Source organism: Schistocerca gregaria, chromosome X (genome assembly GCF_023897955.1).
Source record: "Schistocerca gregaria isolate iqSchGreg1 chromosome X, iqSchGreg1.2, whole genome shotgun sequence".
Lineage (NCBI taxonomy): Eukaryota > Metazoa > Arthropoda > Insecta > Orthoptera > Acrididae > Schistocerca > Schistocerca gregaria.
In genome coordinates this window covers 857,122,923-857,144,802 of record NC_064931.1, presented here as the reverse complement: position 1 = coordinate 857,144,802, position 21,880 = coordinate 857,122,923, and the positions used below count along the sequence as shown (strand labels likewise).

Below are 21,880 nucleotides of genomic sequence, written 5' to 3'. Positions count from 1 at the left end.
TTTGTTTTATCAGCGGCATAGCGCTGCAGTTCTGTGCCATAGGCTTTATTTATTTGTCAGAGATTAATTATTTAATTAAGATTTTGCGTTTCCGAGGAAAGTCACGCACGGCATGCAAATGTGCCTTTATATTGCCCCCTGAATATATATGTGAATATTATGTCTAATAGTATTTAATTTCACTAATTTGAGCACTAATAAATTTCACGTACTTTGATCGTGAACCCATTGTTTGACTGTAATAATAAACAATAATGATCATCATCACACTGTGTCACTGTTGCGTTTTATAAGCTGCATTTAGTCAGCAAAGAAAATCCAGTGTTTACGAATCATAAGTCTCTCCGTAACCTACAGGGTATCCCAGACGAATGGTCAATGTTCAGGCACATGACAAGAACGGTCATTCAAAGCAAAAATGTGTATTTAACGGGGGCCCTAAACGCATACTTGAGCTATGAGCACTTTTCAGAAGACGAGGTACGTTTCACAGAGCGAACAAATGTACATCACTCTTTTGGTATACATTTTAGAGGCGATGTTTACTAGACTCTTTTGCTTCGACTGATCTTTCCTGTCATATCCCTGAATACTGACAATTCCTCTTGGGACACACTACATACTATCTATACATATTATAAACTAAAGTCCGCCAGCGCATTTTTCTGTTAATATGCAAAGGGTCATCTCAGGAACTACTGCTGAGAATTTGATACGATTGCAGTAATGGTGAGGGTGTAACATATGTATCGTTATCTGTATCATGTTTCTCGTATTTATGCCGGCGTATTACGAAAATACACAATTTCAGTGACTCACTGCAGTAGATATCTCTCCAAAATGCGTTGTTTTAAATAGGGTTGTTCATTTGTGCATGAGGAAGTAAGTATTATGGAGTGATTACTGAAAAGTTATTTGTAGTTGCACATTCTACAAATGGTGAAAATTAATTCAGTGTTGGTGGTAGATTCAGATTCTGGTACTGGCATCTCCAGTGCTCTTAAACAAAACACACGCCCAGTGGTTTTCTGGCAGGAAGTAACAAGGTTTCTGGTAGCAGTATAATTACAGATTGAGTATGTCCCGTAATAAATGAAATCGGCTACATTACAGTGTCTTTTAGTGTATTTGCACGAAACGTAACTCCAATATCTGTAATTGGTTAACTTTAATATTAAATGTCTCACACAACTTCACATGTTTATCTACCACGCCGTATTGCCAATACTCGCGTGTATTGGTACACAGCTTACGATGATACGAAACTCTTCCAACGAATGGAACGGTATTACTTGTTTTACGTGACAATTTAACTAAAACTTCCGAAGACAGAGTGTGTATGCGAGGTTACTGCATTATTAATAGACGAACAGAGACATTTAAAACATATAAATCCGATGTTTGATAAAGAAACAAGAATAATGTTTATGTTTATTTGTCTTTGGATGATCTTCGACGATATCAGACATGACAGCTTGAAACAAGCAATAAAATCAGTTTTATGTTACAGGACTGATTAGAACAGTACAGATTTTCTTATACACATTATCAACATTATTTTCCCAGGTCAGTCACGACACTCAAATACTTACAGCTACTTGTCTCTTGTAGGTCTGTGTTCCTCTATTTAATGCCGATATTTGCAGTGTGAATATTTCTACTGGTTTGGAACAGCAGGTAAGTTGTTACTGTACCATTTATGAACAAACTGCTACTACTGAAATCCTTTTTTGCATTTTCTATGTTCAGAGTAAGTCTTTTTCCAGTTCATTTTAAGTGCTACCACTAGCTACAAGAGATGTAACACTAACACATGCGATGACATTTGCGCCCTTTAGTGTAATCACATCACTTGCACAGAGAACGAAAAGCAGTTTGAGTTCGAGTCACGGCTTGGCACACAGTTTTAATCTGCCAGGAAGTTTCATATTAGCGCACACTCCGATGTAGAGTGAAAATCTCATTCCGAAAAGCAGTTGTCCAAATACTGTGTTGGCTTTGAGGGGCTCAGGGATTCTTCCATACACTTGTTTATTAGAAATGTCGGTGACTTTACTGGAAACTGTGAGCAGTTATTAACTTCTCTTGTGGATATATCATCTAATTTTATTTTTCTTTTCATTTTGATGATTATTTTTCCCATTTCCATATTTTTTCTGTGAAAAAGGAGCAAACATTCTGTTAAATTTACATTACTTTAAAAATATATTATTGTTTTCGTTTTGTGGGGTTTTGTCCTAAGATTGTGTCTACTACAGTTATGATAGCGTCCATAGGAAATGGAAGTGACTTCATCTGGATACAAAAATTCTTTTCCTTCTTTTTTAAGTATATGTGTTTATTGTTTTTTCTATTTACTTCTTTTCTGTCTGGGCTAATAAAAGTCCAGACATTCTTTGCCATATTATGTGAACTTTCAATTGCTTTCTTGAAGTACATCGTCTTCATTTCTTTTAGCAATCCGCAGTAATCTCTCTCTTTGTATTACTGTAGTCTTCAACACTGCTTTGGTTTTTAATTTTTAGCGCCTCTCACATGAATGTTTCAGTTCCCGTCTCGCTCATTTAATGACTGGTATGATCCGTTTCTTTCTCTTTATATTTTTGCTTTTCTCAGAATAAAATATTTAGACAATAGCTTAGAGATGAACAGAAAATTTCCAAACATTTATCCATGTACTTTGGTATAACTGGATTACTCCATTTTTCTGAGCTAAATATAACATTTAGTTTCTTTTACTCTGTCTTACATCCATAAATGTAACTTCATTGTGTTTTGAGTCGTCCATTATTTCTACAAGAGCTCAAAATGGTCTGAAATTAATATTTAATATAACTTTCTGCATAGACTGAGGAACGTTTGTGATGACTTGATCTATCAGAGCTCATTAAAGAGGAAGAGCATTTTGCATAGTGTTTTTTCTTTTTACTTCTAAATTTAGGTTGTGGATTCTGATTAGATAATATAACTCTCTTGAGTGAAAACTGTCTTCCACAGTTCTTATATCATCACCTACAACTATTATGTATGTGAATTCGCTGGTATCCTTTTCTAGCAGTACACGTAATTACTTGAGAAAACGTCTTACCTGGCAACATGGAGATCTATAAAGTTCTAGAATTAAGCTCATCTTCCTTTCTCTGTATACCTGTTGCTTCAAAGACAATTTCTCTATGTTTCTGTCTGTCCATGAAATGGTGTCCTTTACCTCTTTGTTTAAATAGATAGCAACTCCATCTCTATTATGTCCCTGTCCACTAAAACGTGCAAGTATCCAAAAATGTGGTATGAATATTTACGTTGTTTTGTGTAGTATAAAAGCTATGTCTTGGTTCGACTCGATTTCTGACATCAATGCCATCTGGCGCCAATTTAATATGATATGGTCTTCGAGTCTGCTAAGTTCAGTCAGGCATGCGAAGTCTCCAAAGAACATCTTTCGCAAATACCACCTAACGGCAATTTCATATGAGACGGTACGTCTTTCTTGTATTGTTACTTTCGCCTCGTAATTATCTTGTATTAGCTTTTCTAATTTGTCTTTTGTGTAAATTTTACCACAGTTATTTGATGATGACGACTCGAAACGAGTCATAAATAAAGTTTTTAGCGAGCAAGACATTTCCATGGAATTAATACATATCAAGTCTGGATGGTTCACATCTTAAAAACGGAAGACTTTACCAGTCAAATGGAAGAACGCTATACATCTTGATTACATTTTCTTCTAGTCCATGTTCTCACGTTATTTTCTCTGGTGCACTCAAGAAACTCCGGGTAAACAAGAGCATTGTGGTATTGCCAGCAGACAAAGGGAACTCCACTGTCATCTTGCAGCAGGTGGATTATGATGAGAAAGTGCGCCAACTTCTGAAGGACCTTGCATACAGAATTCTGGAGTGTGACCCCACGGACAAGGTGGCCAAGAAGACTAGTGCTCTCTTGAAGGAAACAGGTATGCCCGATAAGATCATCAGAAAACTACGGGAAAAAGCGCCAGCGCCAACTAGACTGTATGGTCTGCACAAAATACACAAGGAGGGCGTGCCCCTACGTCCAATTGTCAGTAATATTGGGGCACCTACGTACAAAACAGCCAAGTACTTGAAAGGTCTCCTGTCTCCGTATGTGGGGAAATGTATTCACCACATCCGCAACTCAGAAGATTTCCTGCAACGCCACAAGCAACTGCACATCACAGATTCGGACATCATGGTTAGTTTTGATGTGGTATCGCTGTTCACCAGGGTCCCACTGAAGGACTCACTAGAACTGATTGCAGATAAATTTGACGGTGCTCTGTTGCACCTGTTCAGTCATACACTGACATCCACGTATTTCCTGTACAGAAACCAATATTATGAGCAAACTGAAGGTGTAGCTATGGGCAGCCCACTGTCCCCTGTGGTTGCCAAAATCTTTATGGAGAGCTTTGAGGAGAGGGCATTGGAGACAGCCACATTTAAACCCACATGCTTCTTTAGGTATATGGATGACACCTTCGTGATCTGACCACATGGGATGGACAGGCTCAATGAGTTTCTTGAACATCTTAACTCATGCCACCCTAATATCAAGTTCACCATGGAACTGGAGAAGAATGGCCAGCTGCCATTTCTGGATGTACTAGTCCAGAGGAAAGCAGATGGATCAATTGGCCACAGTGTGTACCGAAAACCAACACACACTGATTAATATCTGCAGGCCAGCAGCTGTCACCAACCAGCACAGAAGAATGGGGTTCTGAAGACTTTGGTCCACAGAGCACATGCCCTGTCAGACCCAAAACAGTTTTCTCCAAGAATGGATACATGGACAGACAAATTGAGAGGGCACTCCAACCAGCCACTATACCACAGGTTCCTGAAGAAGACCAAGATGGAGCAAAGAAGGTGGCATATCTGCCCTATGCTGGCTCTATTTCTGCCAAAATCAGTAGGATCCTCCGTAAACACAATATCAAGTGTGTTTTCTGTCCATCCAACAAGATCGGGGGACTGCTGGGGAGTGTCAAAGACGACCTGGGGTTACGAAAACCAGGGATCTACAATATACCTTGTCAATGTGGCATGTCCTACATTGGCCAGACGACAAGAACTGTGGAGATCAGGTGCAAAGAACATCAGAGGCACACTAGATTAAGACAGGTGACTAAGTCAGCCATTGCTGAACACTGTCTAGAACTAGATCATGCCATGAAATATGAGGATACCAAGATTCAAGCACAAAGACCCAGATTTTGGGACAGTGTTATAAGAGAATCGATAGAAATAAAAAGGGCTGACGATCTTATGAACCGTGACACAGGGTACCAGCTAAGCAGAGCCTGGGATCCGGCTCTGGAATTGTTAAAGGAGCAACGGGGCCAGCTGCAATACTACACAAACAGAAGAACCAGAGACATGGAGATGGAAAACGAGCCCCTGACGGACCGCCAGGCGCACCAGACCGAAGATGGATCACCCAGAAGTGGGACTGGTGGGCGCGGACCGCAGAGGGAACATCCAGAGCCGCAGCGGACGAAAAACGGAGCGGCAACGCTCCAACAGGTCGTGGTGAGCGGGCGCGGAGCGCAGGGGGAACGCTTGGTACCCCAGACCGTAGATGAAACCCCCCGGAGCGGGTTTGGTGTGCGCGGACCGCAGAGGGAACACCTAGAACCGCAGCGGACGGAAAACGGAGCAGCAACACTCCAGCAGGTCGCAGGGAATGGGCGCGGACCACAGAGGAAGCGCCTTCAGCCGTTGGTTATACTGGACCAGGCCCACTCGAGGAGCAGTCTCAGGTCGCACCTGATGAAGGTAACGAGCTACGTGACCGAAATATCGTGCAAGTACGACGCTGATATCCGGCAGAACACCCGTCAACCCAAGATGTCATTAGATCGCCGGGAAAGCCTGAAGAGTTACATGTTTATTGATATTTGTGAGTTCTTCATGATATTAAATGAAATACATTAAAGTAACATTCCCGAGTGACTTCTGTTTTCTCTCATCCGGTGTAAACTAGTGTTTCTCTCCTGTTCATCAAGCAACTGTCATTTGGCCCACAATGTTGTCTGAAAACAAAAATATGGTGCCCCAAACTAAAAAAAAACATATCTTCTCCATTACTAGCAAAACATAAAATTTACCGCAGTGGGGCTATGTAGGATTAAGGAAAACAATCTGCGTTACTTTAAGTCGTGGAATCAGATTTAGAAATGATGAACAATTGGACTAACAACTTTATATGGAAGCAGTAAAAATCTTACAAAAATTGATAAGCACATTTCAAGTATTCATAGTTCCTTAGTTGATGATTATGTGGCCATAAGTTCATAAGTTGTAAAACTAAAATTAGAAATCCGCCGTTGTGAGGCGGATAAATATTTAGTGAAATAAGAATGTACGCAACTGTACTGTATTGTTGGCAAGTTCTTTAGAATTTGTTGTAAGGAATATACCTGCAGATCATATTTTTTGCCTTTCTTTAAGTTAGGAAAGGTATTACAGTCCATACCGTTGGACGCACCTCCCCAAAATGCATAACCGATACCCATCAAGTTTTACTGTACAATCCGTGCTCCTACCTCTAATGATCGTTCAGAGAAACTACTATGCACAGAAGAAAGTTTATTGCGACAAAAATCTGCATTCTGAAGAGTCTATGAGTTAAATTGAAGTCGACAAAGAGGTGACTGAAAATCGCTCGCCGCATGACCCACTGAACCTTGGATATACACTACCCAGATACGTATTAGGGGGCACTCTTGGTCTGTATGACGGCTAGAACTCTGCTGGTGACACTTTCAAAGAGAAATCTGATTGTCTGTGGAGGAATTACAGCCCGTTCTTCCCCAAGAGTCGAAACAATAGAAGGTAGTGACATTGGACTCTGGGGTATGGAGGCAAGCAGATGTTCTAACTCATACCAAAGTTTTTCCATTCGCTTCTGGTCGAAACTCTGGCCAGACCGGTCCATTACAGGAATATTATTGTCCACGAAGCATTGCCTCATATATGCTGCTTTATGACAGTCTGCGCTGACATGCTAACACACAGTCATCACATCCCAATTGTTCCACAGCTGTTCACAGTACACAGTGCTGCCAAATGTGTTCACATCCTTCTGTATTTACAACTTTCTTATGCGCAGTAAGAGCTCCACATGCTAACCACGAAATTGTCGCCATAGCGTAACACCATCTCTCCATTGTATTGTACCCCATTCTTTTTAACACCCTACGCGCAGTCAGTGTGACAGCACTGGGAGCACCATAGACTATGCTCGACGATTCTTTTGAGTCTGTGCATGAGGTCTGCCTGGTCTTTGTTTAGCTGTGGTTGTTCCACTTCACAGTCACCTCACCAACAGTCGATTTGGGCAGTTTTAGAAGGGTTGGAATATCCCTGATGGATATATTACTCAGGTGATAGCCAATGACTAGCCCGATTTCAAAGTCACTGAGCTCTCCTGAGCGACCCATTCTACTGTCAATGCTTCTCAATTGACAGCACAGTACTCTACTCCTCCTTTAACACTGGCGGGTCGACCTGTCTTGACACCAAGTGTTCAACTTCGCGTTACACAGGGTTGTGCGGATACTTTTGATTAGCTAGTGAACACACGCTGATCAGCCAGAACATTGTGACCACTGCCCACCGCGACGCTGGATGCCTCCTGGTGGAGCTGCAATTACAAAAAAGTATGTAAGCGGAGCAGACACGGACGGAGGATTACCTTCGCGAAGATGTGGGCTGCAAATGGGGAAACCTATTGAGATAGCGACTTGGACAAAGAGCAGATTATGATTAAGCAGAGCCTGTGATCGGGTATCTCGGAGACAGCGAACCTGGTCGAATGTTCACGTGCTACTGTCGCAATTATTTACGGAAAGAGGTAGACAGACATTGAAACTACCACTAGGCACTCAATGGTTGACGTCCGCGACTCATCACAGACTGTCGAGTTCGGAGGCTTGTCTGCTCTGTAAAATAGAATAGATGGTGATCTGTGGCATCTCTGCCGAAACAACACAATGATGGTGCACGCACAAGTGTTTCGGAGCACATCGGTCATCGTAAATTGTTAACATGGAACTCCGCATCAGACCACACCTACACTATGCGATTAAAAGTATACGGACACATGGCTGAAATTGACTTACAAGTTCGTGGCGCCCTCCATCAGTAACGCTGGAATTCAGTATGGTGTTGGTCCATCCTAAGCCTCGACGACAGCTTCCACTCTCGCAGGTATACTTTCAATCAGGTTCTGGAAGGTTTCTTGGTGAATGGCAGCCCATTCTTCACGGAGTGTCACTGTGGAGAGGTAGCGATGTCGGTCAGTGAGGCTTGGCACGAAGTCGGCGTTCCAAAACGTCCCAAAGGTGTTCTATAGGATTCATATCACGACTCTGAGCAGGCCAGTCCATTACAGGGACGTTATTGTCGTGTAACCACTCCGCCACAGGCCGTGTATTATGAACAGGTGCTCGATCGTGTTGAAAGATGCAGTCGCCATCCCCGAATTGGTCTTCAACAGTGCGAAGCACGAAGGTGCTTATAACGTCATTGTAGGCCTGTGCTGTGATAGTGCCACGCAAAAGAACAAGGGGTGCAAGCCCCTTCCATGAAAAACACGACCACACCAAAACACCACCGCCTCCCGAGTTTTACTGTTGGCACTACACACGCTGGCAGATGACGTTCACCGGGCATTCGCCATACCCACACCCTGCCATCGGATCGCCATACTCTGTACCGTGATTCGTCACTCGACACAACGTTTTTCCACTGTTCAATCGTTTGATGATTACGCTCCTTACACCAGGCAAGGCGTCGTTTGGCATTTACTGGTGTGATGTGTGGCTTATGAGCAGCCGCTCGACCATGAAATCAAAGTTTTATCACCTCCCGCCTAACTGTCATATTACTTACAGTGGATCCTGATGCAGTTTGTAATTCCTGTGTGATGGTCTGGATAGATGTCTGCCTATTACACATCACGACCCTCTTCAACAGTCGGCAGTCTCTCTGTCAACAGATGAGGTCGGACTGTACGATTTTGTGCTGTACGTGTTCCTTCACGTTTACACTTCACTATCACATCGGAAATAATGGACCTAGGGATGTTTGGGAGTGTGGAAATCTCGCGTACAGATGTATGGCACAAGTGACACCCAATCACCTGACCACGTCCGAAGTCCGTGAGTTCCGCGGAGCGCCCCATTCTACTCTCTCACGATATCGAATGACTACTGAGGTCGCTGATATGGAATACCTAGCAGTAGGTGGCACCACACTGCACCTAATATCAAAAACGTATCCGAACGGATGCTTTTGATCACACAGTATACGTGTTCACATATCGGCCCAACGATATCGTCGGTTAAGATTGCAGTGGGCGCGGAACCGTCGTAATTTGACCGTCGATCAATGGAAACTTTTCAGCTTTTCGGGTGAATCACATTTTTGCTCTGACTAGGCCAATGGTCGTCTGCAAAAACATGGTCATCGAGAACAGCGGCTCGAAACGTGTAGCGCACCAAGGACGGAGGCTGGCGGGAACAGTGTTGTGCCATGAGAGGCATTCTTCTGCCACTGCATGAGACCTGTAGTAGTAATCGATGACACGCTGACAGCTGCGAACCACCTACATCCCTTCATGTTTTACGTCATTCCCGACGGCGAGGTCTTCTTTTGCCGGTATAATTGACCGTGTCTCGGAACCACAACTGTGCTGCTGCACTGGTTTGAGGTGCGTTATAGTGAACTCACGTTGATGTCTCGCCGACTAAATTCGCGTGATGTAAATCCTACGGAACCCATCAGGGTCACCGGGCGCCATCTCCGCGTACAAAAACCAGCAGCTCGTTATTTCCGCGAATTACATGACCTGTGCATAGACATCTAACACCACATTCCTCCACAAGTCTAGCAACGAACTGTCGGATCCTTATACGTAGAGACAGTGACGTATCTCGTTCGAAAGACGGACAAAAAAGCTATTACGTAGGTGGTCGTAATGTTTTGGATCATCAGTGTAACTGCGCACGTTACTTAGCTGGACGATAGGTAGGTTCACAAGAAGATACATGGGTAAGAGTATAAAAATCTAAGCACGTTCCTCTTTTGTATACGCTCGATTTAAATGTGTAAACTGGTGAGCGCTTAACTGTTCCCTTGTAAGAAATTGCAGTAAGCACTAATAAGAAAATGAAGAAAAAGTCAGCGCTGAGGCACATATGTGCGCATAAACAGAGGTGATAAATAAGCGAGCTGCAAACAGAAAACGAAAGCGAGGCGCGCGTCGGCCGTTGTCCCGCGCTGGGCAGCCCTGCCTCCCGAGAGATGAAGAGCTTCCAGAAGTGAGCCGCCCGAGCGTCCGCTTTAATTAGACGTACGAAGACAAACTGCGCGCTAAATGTTGCCTAATTACGAGGAAACACCTTCCGTCAGCGCTGCGCACACAAATAGAGCCCTCGCTGCCAATCGCGGGGCGCGGGCCGCGGAGTTGTGAGTAGTACGCCATCACTTTGTCGGTCGGTAATTGTATCCACAACGGCGTTTTAACCGGCGCACAATTCTCCGCTCTAAACGAGGCACTTGTTTTTTCACGATAGACTCACCTACTGCAGAGTGAAACACCGCAGATGGTAGCAATTCTGAAGAAAAATATATGTCTGTTATATCTGTTCCACACAGCGCCACGTTACAGCTTTCAGCTCTTAGGGTAAGAAGTAGCCGAGGTCTTTCTTCCTTTTTTCGTTTAGTGTTTCTTTGTTCCGTAGACGTTGTGCCCATTGGAGGGGCGTAGTAGCTCAGCTTTGAGATTGGCACACAGAAGGAATCAGCTTTAGTTTGGTGAAAAAAACTCATCTTAATGAGTCTCTCGTGAGACCATTAAATCGTATTATTTTTTTAAAAAAATAATTCCATCTTCGCGTGGTGGTACTGCAGTCTTCTATTGCTACTATTTAAAAAAATAGTCGAAGGTTACAGAATGTTCTTTACTTACTTAAGAATGACGCGTTTCGCCTGAATAGGGAATCATCTGGTTATGTTAAAGAGGCAGACATCGAGGATGTATGATACAGCGTAAAACACACTTAAGGCAACCTCATGGAAGCGATTACAGGCATAGCAGCGCAGCACAGGACTGTAAACAGCCTACGCTACAACAGCCCCAGAGGCCCTCCGCATTCACATAACGCATACGTAAGAATGAGAGGAGCTCATACGAAGTGTCGGGCTAGTAGTAATGAAAGTCGGCGTGTGGCGCTGCCGTCGGGTGAACAATGACATAACGGCAAGAAATTCCAATTGTACTGGAAAAAGAAACAAACAAAACGTAATAGAGCATATGGAAATAACCTGTGAATATCAAGCTTCTTATACTGGCCAGAAGGGAAGGGCTTTTATAATTAGGTTTCAGGAAAATGTTCAAATGTGTGTGAATTCCTATGGGACCAAACTGCTGAGGTCATCGGTCCCAAGACTTACACACTACTTAAACTAACGAATGCTAAGAACAACACACACACCCATGCCCGAGAGAGGACTCGAACCTCCGGCGGAAGGGGCCTCGCAATCCGTGACATGGCGCCTCTAACCGCTCCACCACTCCGCGTGGCTAGGTTAAGCATAATTCCGCCTTCGCTGAGCACCTTAAAACCAGTGACCGCCAACTACATACGCTCGGAAACTTAAAGGTTTTGATTGCACCACGCTACCAAAGGTAAGAGGCTGATTCTGCTTGAAGAGATCGAAATTGTTTAACATCCACACGCTAAGAAGTTACTTCATAATCAGTTGTCCAGTAGAATCAGGTTCTCTAAGATTGCATGTTCCCCACTTTTGCACAGTTAACTAGTTTCTAGTTTTTATTACCAGGCTCTTGGTCGCTTGTGTTGTGTATACAGTTGTATTTTATCTTTTTGTCGTTGTTGCCTTTTAGCCATTTATTTGTAGTCGGCTCTTTATTTTCTCACTCTATGCATTTTGTTCCATTATTCTTTTACATTGCTTTTGTGTATTAGGGTTTTCTATGTGTCTGTGCATAGCTTTCGCCTTGGCATGTCCTGCATAATGTATATTCCAATGTGGTCTCCTATGTTTTTACACTTCTTAATTCATACATTACTGTTTGAATTTTATGCCGTTATCATATTGTATACCCGACGGCAGCGACGTATGACGCCTGCCATTACTACTGGCCCAATAATTTGCATGCACTACGTCAATACGGACGGGCCGCTGGGGCCGTTGTAGTGCACGGCTGTTTACAGTTTGCGCGCGAGGTCTTGTTCTACGCTGCTATGCCTGTCGTCGTCTTCACGAGGTTGCCTGCACTATGCGTATTACGTAGTTTTAATAGCACGGAATGTGCAAGATCCGGTTCAGATGGCAAGAATGTTAATAGAAGAGTCAATGAGAACAGTCTTGAAGATGAATATGGATAAGATCAAATGCCTGATAGTGAGCATAGAGAACGATGACAGATTCTTAGATGAAGGCGCTGAAATTTTTGAAAGGATAAAACCGTTCAAATATCTTGTGGCATTACTCTGTGAAAGGCATTAGATGCACCAGAAAATAATGGGAAGAATTGAAGCAGGAAACAGTTTTGCACTCCGAAAGCTGCTCAAGTCCGCTTCTACCAAGATCCACGAAGATTACTGTCTAAAAGTTTGTAATGCAACCCGAAATTGTATAGGGAGCAGGGAGCTGGACTCTGACCCAAGAAAATAGAAAGAAAACTCCTAACACTTGAGAATGCTGTTCTGACGCCGATTTTTGGACCAGAGATGGATGAAAGGAAGGAAGAAAGATTGAGTTTATCGTCCCCTAGACATCGAGGTCATTAGAGACGGAGCACAAGCTCGGATCGTGCCAAGGATGGGGAAGAAAACAGGCACTGCTCTTTCAAAGGAAACGTCCCGGCATTTGCGAGGAGCGATTTAGGGAAATCACAGAAAACCTAAATCTGGATGGTCGGACGAAGGTTTGAACCGTCGTCCTCCCGAACTCGAGTCCAGTGTGCTAACCACTGAGCTACCTCTCTCGCTGTGAAGGTTTGAGACGAATGGAGAAAAAGGAAAAACTACCAATTGCATGAGCTGTACAAATCGCTTGATGTTACGGAAGTGATTAAAGAGAGGGGACTGAAGTAGTATGGATACGTAATGCTTAAAGAAAGCCAGATCACTAGGAAGAAATTAGCAGTAACGGACCAAGGAGAAGAACACGGCTGCGATGGATCGACGGAATCACAGAGGATATGAGGACGATAGCACTAACTGGAGAAGTGTACATGGAGCGAAGAAGGTGGACGAGGCTGACTGGTGAGGCCAAAGACCGACAGCGGTTTGTGTGGTCGACCTAGGAGTAACAGGTAAAACTCATAGCGAAAGGACAAAGCGCGAAGCCTTCAACAACTGAGGTACCGGACTCTCCTCGAAATCCCTTACATAAAAAAAAGAAACGTTTATCTACTTTGGGCTGGCTTTACCAGATATGACGTGTTAATTGTCTAAGAACTTTTAGCACTGTACTCGATAATGGCGTGAAAGTAGAAATCTAGATAGTAAAAAAGAAAAATACAGTGATATACAGCCAACTGGCGTTTTATTACTTTAAAGAATTTCTGATAGTATGTTAAGGCTTTCAGTGGCACCAAAGTTAGTATCGAGATACTTAAGAAAGACACAGGAACAGAAAGGTGACAGAAGCAAGGTTGAACACAGCGTTTCAAATGTTCCTTTGAAAAGGCAGATCTAGTAGCACAGTTCAGTTTAATTCTCGCATCTCTGCAAAGGCATTAATATAAGTGGAATTGAAAAAAAGCTAAAACTGCTAAAAGTGAACAATTTCCAAGTACCCGAAGGAATTCCTATCGGATTCTACAGTTAGCCTTAAACACCATATAACGTATAACCCCCCCCCCCCCCCCCACGCTCAAAAAAAGAAAAAGAACTGTGCACAGTGATTGGGAGAAAGCAGAGATCGCACCCTCTTCTACATAAAGGATAAAAGAAGTGACCTACAAAACTGCCGTACAATATCATTGATAACAGTTTCTTACATAATGTTAGGGACTTGGCATTTTTGAAAAATTTTGCATGCTTTTCTTGTTGCTTATGCAAGTGTTCTGAACTACTAGTCGTACCACGGGGGTCATTTAATTTATTTGGTATAAGTCTCTCACTTCCTGTCCATACTATTTCTTCGAATTCAAGCCACATCTGGTCTGTCCTTAAATACTCAGTTCAGAAGGAATGGAGTCTGTCTCATAGGAAAGCGTCAAGCGAATTTTTATCTGCTTTTTTAAACAGATATACTTTAGGTTTATTTACATTTTGTGTACGATGGTTACAATTTAAGCTGTTCGTAAATGTAATGTCTAGGTATTTAGTTGAATTGACAACCTTTAAATTTGTATTATTTATTGTGTAACCAAAATTTAATGGATCCTTTATGCTACTCATGTGAAGGAACTCACTTTTGTTGTTCAGGGTCAAAAGCCACTTTCAACACTGTACAGATATCTTGTCTAAATCATTTTGTAATTTGATGATTCTATACTAGACGGTAAACGACTGCACCATGTTCACACAGTCTAAGAAAGCTGTTTACATTCTCTCCCAAATCATATATAAAGATTAGGAACAGCAGTGGGAGTACATCACTTTCTTGGGGTACGTCAGGTAGCACTCCTGTTCCTTTCAATGATTTCCATTCATTTACTACAAGCTGTGTCCTTTCTCACTGGAAATTACGAATCCAGTCGCAAAACTGAGACGATACTCCATACGTACGAAATTTGATTAGCAGTCGCTTGTGAGGAGCTGTATCAAAAACCTTCTGGAAATCTAGAAATACGGAATCAACTTGAGATTCCCTGTCGATGGCTCCCATTACTCTGTGTGAATAAAGGGTCAGTTGTGTTTCACAAGAACGATGTTTTCTGAATCTGTGCTGTGTGTAAATAGATCCAAAGCGACCAGTGTGCTCGTTTAAGGGGGAGAGGAATATTAGTGTGGTGAGCTTATCTCGGTACGGTTGTTTACGTGGGGCATTGCTGTGCTGCAGCAGTGGGCGGCAGTGGCGATGGTGGAGGAGCTGGCAACAACAGCAGCGGCGGCAGCAGCAGTCGCGAGCGGAAGAAGCGGCCCCGCACGGCGTTCTCGGCGCAGCAGATCAAGGCGCTGGAGGCGGAGTTCGAGGCGAACAAGTACCTCTCCACCGCCAAGAGGCAGGCGCTCAGCAGGGACCTCGGCCTCACCGAGACGCAAGTTCGTTAATGCTCTACCCTGCCGTTAACTTTAATGTAACCTTGTTGAAAACTGACATTTTGGGAACAGTGGCTGTAGTTCTATAAGGTTTATGATTTAAAGAGCGACCAGCCATAAGTGTGGTTTAAAAAGGTTTATTTGAATCAAACCATGACCGGTTCCGAAGTTCTTACAATCTATCTTCGGATGACACATACGTCTTCTGGTAATGGTATCGCGTCATATTGTATAAAGCAAAGTTTTGGCTACGGTTGCAGCGGCCTCCTACTGGGCCTTACCTAATATGACTAGTAGACACAGAAAAAGGCAGCTGCAACCGTGGCCGAAATGTTGGTTTCCTCCAGCGGGAGTTTATACAATATGACGCGGTACCATATCCAGAAAACTTTTATGTCGACTGACTCTGGCAGGAGAAGCCTACGCATTCACATCTTCAGATGATTGTTACAAGTTTCTTTACTTTCTTGCTGGAGCCTCATTTTGCATTCGTTATCGGTTTGATAATAACAACACAGCAGCAAACAGACGACGAACACAAAAGGAGGCCCCAGCAAGCAAGGAAGGACACCTATAACAACGATCTGAAGATGGATTTATAATACATTCGAAACTGGTCATGGTATGATTCAAAACCTTTATAAACATACTTGTGATTGGTTGCTGTTAACATTATAAACATTCTTACCTTGTATTACCAATTAAAATGTTTGTCAATTTTTTTATAAGTTAAGCTAATACTGTCGCATACTCAGCAACGGAAAAACACATTGACGGAAATGAAAAGTGCCATATCATAAAGCACCATGCTTAATTAAGTTTGCTGAGACGTTCAGCGCAAAGCGGGTATTAAATGATTAAACTTATATTCTACTCGGAAATCATCATCAACATCAGTGTGAGATGCAAGTCGCACGGCCGGCCGGTGTGGCCGAGCGATTCTAGGCGCTTCGGTCTGGAACCGCGCGACCACTTCGGTCGCAGGTTCGAATCCTGCCTCGGGCATGGTTGTGTGTGATGTCCTTAGGTTAGTTAGGTTTAAGTGGCTCTAAGTTCTAGGGGACTGATGACCTCAGATGTTAAGTCCCAAAGTGCTCAGAGCCATTTTTGCAACTCGCACGTGGAGGAATACACTCTTGTATTCGTTGGGTAATGAGAGAAAAATATCATCTACACGAATTTCCTGTTATGCCTGATGGGTCAGTTTGTGATTTCTAGCTTGAGATTGGTCTAAAAGTATACCTCTTCCAGTCGCGTCCCAAACATGCTTTATTTGTGACAAATCACTACCAGGCAGACCAGCAAGAGCCATACATTCCTCAAGGCGCTTGCGGTGTGAAGTGCAGTACGTGATTTGCATTATCCTGCTGTAATATGCATTTGGTACCCTAGGAACGAGTTATAAAAACAGTCTTTGCCGTTCTTGCCACTTATTCGCGAGCATTCAGCTTTTCTCCAACTGTTACCAAATCATTCCTGATGTCGCATCTCACAGTTACCCACACCATGATTCGAGGAGTTATACAGTTGCGTGTCTCGAGTATCTCTACTTTCTGTAACCTTTCATCAAGTCTTCTGCGGGTATCTTGGTTTCGATTTGTCCACTACAAACGGAAGGGTGAATTACCGTTCATCACTAGAGAACGCACTCAATGTCCCAGCTGATTCTGGCTCTACATCACGCAAGCCTCTGTTGCCCGCGGTAAGGTGTCAACGGTAAAATACACATGACACCGCGAGATAACCTAGTTTCCAGCGACCTATTCCCGATGATTCGAGATGACGTCCTGCCTGTAGCGACTTCTATGGTTTCAGTTGCTAACATCCATCTATTCGTCGCGGACAGTCCAACAATCATCGACCTTGTCGTACTGTATAACTTTCTGAAGGAATAGGTGCCTAATACTCCAGCCACACTGTTCCGAGTCATCACTGGTTCTCCAGTTATTGCTCTACTGTGTGTTCTGTCGGTATAAGGCTCCCATGACACACATGCCAATGATTTCGATCTGTCACTAAGCCCGGAAGAGTCTTTGTGTTGCGAACAACACCTGAAAAGTTTGAGTTATGCTAGACGCACCCAATCGTCATCTACTCACATACTTTTTTATGTACTGAAAATACTGAAAACAATTTCTTTTAACGACGAAATTTTATTCAACGTGTCTCACAGGCATGAAAATACTGGAGTATCAATTTGAAAACTGTTTGTGGCGTAACACTTTTCATCTCCGCCAGTGTATTATTCATAAGCATTTTATCATCAGAGGAGCTTACAACACGTTAAAGATTATTTGCTTCGATTTACTGTAAAAATCTGGCTTCGGAACACTAGACGATAAACAACAGACAGTTGCTCTTGGCAGACTTTCCATCAGAAGTGATGGGTATTTGATGTTTCAGATAAAAATCTGGTTCCAGAACCGGAGGACCAAGTGGAAGAGGAAATACACAAACGAGCTGGAGCTGGTGGCTCAACAGTATTACAGCTCGCTTGGCATCATGGCACCCAGGCCTATCTTCGTGGGAGATCGTCTCTGGTACGCTGAACAAAATATTTCAATATTAGTGTTCTATTATTTACCATACTGGTTTCATTACAATTTTGGGGCTATTTACTACACTGCTGGTAGTTATATTTGTGTCACCATGAAGACGGTGAGCAAAAGCTTCATATTGGCACAATGTGTACTTCATGCCTGGAAATGCAAATGATTACCATTTCTGGTAAATCGCACCGAGTCGAACATACATTCCGTGTATAAGGAAATACTACGCAACGGGTTTCTCATTGAGAAATTGCGCCTGAATGTTGTTGTTTTTAAGCAGATTAGCAGATTGTGTTATGACTCGAGTAAGAAAGAGAGTGGTTACAAACACGTTTCGGAATTCGACAGCGGCTGCGTTGTGGGCTTTCGAGACTGCAGGTTTTCGTTGCGATACTGCTGCTCACGTTGTTCAGGATTCCACGACTATCTTGCGAATGTGGAATTGATGATTCAAAAGGCGATACTCTACGCCACTCAGGACCTTAATGACCCTGCGCAGTTAGCATGTCCGTGTGGGACCTTGCAGCCTCATCACATATAAGGGACGAACAAAAGTAAAGAAACTATAGAAACACAACAAACAGAACACACTACCACGCCTAATAACAATCTCGTTGGCATTGAAAACTGCTTCCAGCTTCCTAGGAATAGATAAATACAGGCCCTGCATGGTTTTCAGCTATGTCTTACACCATTCCTTCTACAAAATAATTGCAAGTTGAGGTAACGATGATGGAGCTGGATAGTGATCACGTGCCCTTATCTCCAAACTAGACCACAGACTCAATAATGCTAAGATCTGGTGACGGTGGTGGCTAGCGGAGAGGCGACAATTCATCCTCTTGCTCACGCGATCAGTCCTGGACGATGTCGTCTTAGAAAACAAACATTGTACCATGGGAAACATCTGATCCGCAAAAATGTTAACATATTCCTTCGCAGTAATGCGACGCTGCAGAGCAACCGTGAAGCCTATGGGATACCATATCTGCCCAAAATAGTCACCAAACACCCGCGCGGTTCCGGACTGAGCGCCTAGAACCGCTAGACCGCCGCGGCCGGCTCACTATTGGGACGTTGGAGGTTGGGAACAGTGTGAAACAAGACTCATCCGACTAAATGACTTTCTTCCATTGCTTCACAGTCCACGTTCAATGGCTTCGGCACCAAAAGTTTCCTGATAGGGGCATTTGTATCGTGTAATACGCCGAGTAATATCTGCATATTGGGGTTCTGTTTGGTTGAGCGTCCCACACGCACTGAGGTGGGCAGAATTGGTGCCACCAGGTGGCTAATGACTGAGCAGTGGCTGGGTGGCGCTGCCCAGCGCCTCGCTTCTGGCAGGGGCAGCGTGGCTCCACATGGGTCGTGACATCAGCAGCTGGTAGCCGTTAAAGCTTTCAACTTACGTCGATATTATTCGTGCATGTGCAGCGCGAACCGTTATGAACACATTGAAGTACGGGGTGTCAAAAGAAAGATAAGTTGATTATGAATCCAATAATATAAATATATAATCTGGAAATGACATATGAGATGAGATACAGAGACAAACAGACTTGAATATAACTAATGCAGTGAATAGCTTATAACTTTTAAAATATTCATTCCACCGAAGAGATCGAGCAGTCAGTTTGCGGGGTTTGCATACGGCACATCGACAGAACTACTAACATTATCAGTAACTTCAATGATTAAGCTGTGCGAATATTTTAATTGGAAGATTAATTGAAATCAGCATACCTTACGAATGAAGTCAGGTACAGTGCGAACATCGCAGTATGTGTTGGCATCTATTGCTATTTACCACACGCACCATGTAGATGTTAAGATTTATTATTTTTTGTCTATTTTTATTGTTTTACGCTATAATTGTATAGTTTTGCCTAAAATTTAAGTCTCATTAAATAAACGTGAAATGTAATTACAGCAACGGAAAGAGTAGCAAAACACCAAAAATCTGGTTTACTGTACATATTTATAGCGTAATAGTAAAGGTACCACGAGAATAATGAATTCTCACCATTACAAGCACAAATTGTAAATATTTACAACTTTGATTTGAGGGCAAACCACGGTATCTAGAAATTATTGTTATGCAGGGTGTATCAAAAAGAATCATCCGATTTTAAAAAATCATATGTTATTTGAGATATGTGCGTGAACAACGTACTGTTGGAAAGAATGAACTCTCGAGTTTTACATGGTTTCCGCCAGGTAGCAGCAGTGTGCGCCCACTTCGGTTCTAATAAAAATGGTGTCGAGACAACAGGAAGCGTTTTGTGTTGTACGTTTTGCGTAGTGCGGGTCAGTAATAACAGCTCAGCGTGACTTTCGTACTCGGTATGGTACGGATCCTCCTACAGCACAGAGCATTAGACGATGGCATGAACAATTCCGAGAAACAGGTTTTTCGTGTAAAGGCAAATCGCCGGGCCGTCCCCGAGTGTCGGGATAGACGTCGAACGCATCCACCATTCTTTCACAAGGAGTCCGCAGGAATCCGTTCTTCGTGCAGCTCGACAGCTCAACATGTCCCCGATGACCGTCTGGTGTGAGTTGCGTAGACGTTTACATATGAAACTATACAAAATTCAGCTACTGCAAGCTCTTCGTGAAGGTGACAAACAACTACGTGTGGAATTCTGTAATTTCGTTCTTGGCTAGATGGAGGATGATAGTTTTTCTTACACTCTTAGTATTTAGTGACGAGGCAACATTCTATTTAAATGGAAAGGAGAACTGTCATAATTTGAGAATAAGGGATATGGAACAACCGTATGAAGCTGTACAGCATGAGAGGGACTCTCCAAAATTTAATGTGTTTTTGCAGTTTCACGGAAAAAGTTTTATGGTCCATTTTTCTTTGCTGAGAACACTGTTACGGGAAGCACATATCTCGATTTGCTTGAGAACTTTCTTTTCCCACAGTTGGAGACTGATTCCAACGACTTCATTTACCAACAGGACGGGACACCGCCAGACTGGCATCTGGAAGTGTGGAAATTTTTAAATCAAGGGATTATTCAACGATGGATCGGTCGCACTGGACCAAATGATTCAGCCTTACATTACTGGCCTCCAAGGTCACCGGACGTGACTGTATGAAATTATATCGCATAACAGCAGCTGTGGAAGCTGTAACTCAAGGCATGCTGGCTGCAGTGTGGAAACAGTTTGAATACCGCATTAACATATGGAGTGCATCTCAAGGGGGGCATATTGAACACCTATGAAAAGTATGAAAAAAACTTTTTGGCTTTGCCGTTCATCCAAAAACAAAATTCATTGTATATGTTTACTAGTTTCAGAAATACTGACGTACCAAATCAAATGTATATTTTTGCTACACGCTGCATACTGTATGTTTACAGTGCGAAATTTTAGAGAACAGCTAATGGTGCAAACAGAATTTTGATCAAAGTAGTGTATAGAAAGTTGTATAAAGGAACTGGTGATTCCATCATGCCCTTATTTGACGTAAAGGGGCGTGCGTTTGGCGGATGGAGGCGCCGAGGGTTGGAAAGGGCGACAGTTTTCTGGAAGAGATGACAGAGTCTTTATGGGATCGGGTCCAAGTTCCCCAGGGTCTTTTGTCTGCAGCCGGGCAGTCGGTCTGTCTTCAGTTGGTGATTCGGTATGATGAGAGTTAGAAAGGGTTGTGTGAGCGGTGGTCCAGCTGCACTCGTTAGGTGTTTGAAATATTTCGCGCTCTGTGGGCTTAGAAATATTCTGGCATTATTTGGACTCTGATTACTTTGTACAGTGTATCACAGATAGCTGTGGGTACTTCAGTTAAATTTCTTAATTGATTGGTGTTTAGGACAGTAAATTGGTGTCGGTTAATCAGTTTATTGGTGTGGGTATGTAAGCGAAGTTTGGCTGTGAACGCGTCCGCTGTTTTCCAGCTAATTTATTAAATTTATTGTGCGATGTTATCCACCATTGGAGGTACAAGTCATTTTATTAATTCAGCATAATAAATTGTGAAGATCATCTGTCAGCAGTTAAGTGAATGATTAATTAGAGAATAAACTATATGTTAAAACTTTAACTA

The 21,880-nt window shown here is 43.0% G+C and overlaps 1 protein-coding gene across 2 annotated transcripts in view; it reads left to right on the top strand.

The window, feature by feature from the left end:
* Window positions 1-21,880, top strand: part of LOC126298887 (homeobox protein engrailed-like ceh-16) — a 157,273-nt gene that overhangs the window by 90,664 nt on the left and 44,729 nt on the right. The window contains exons 3-4 of one of the 2 annotated variants that reach the window (XM_049990421.1): window positions 15,078-15,277; window positions 17,678-17,814. In XM_049990421.1, the coding sequence (XP_049846378.1) occupies window positions 15,078-15,277; window positions 17,678-17,814 (337 nt within the window). Of the gene's footprint in view, window positions 1-15,074; window positions 15,278-17,677; window positions 17,815-21,880 lie in introns of both variants that reach the window. The other variant, XM_049990420.1, reaches the window with a different exon arrangement.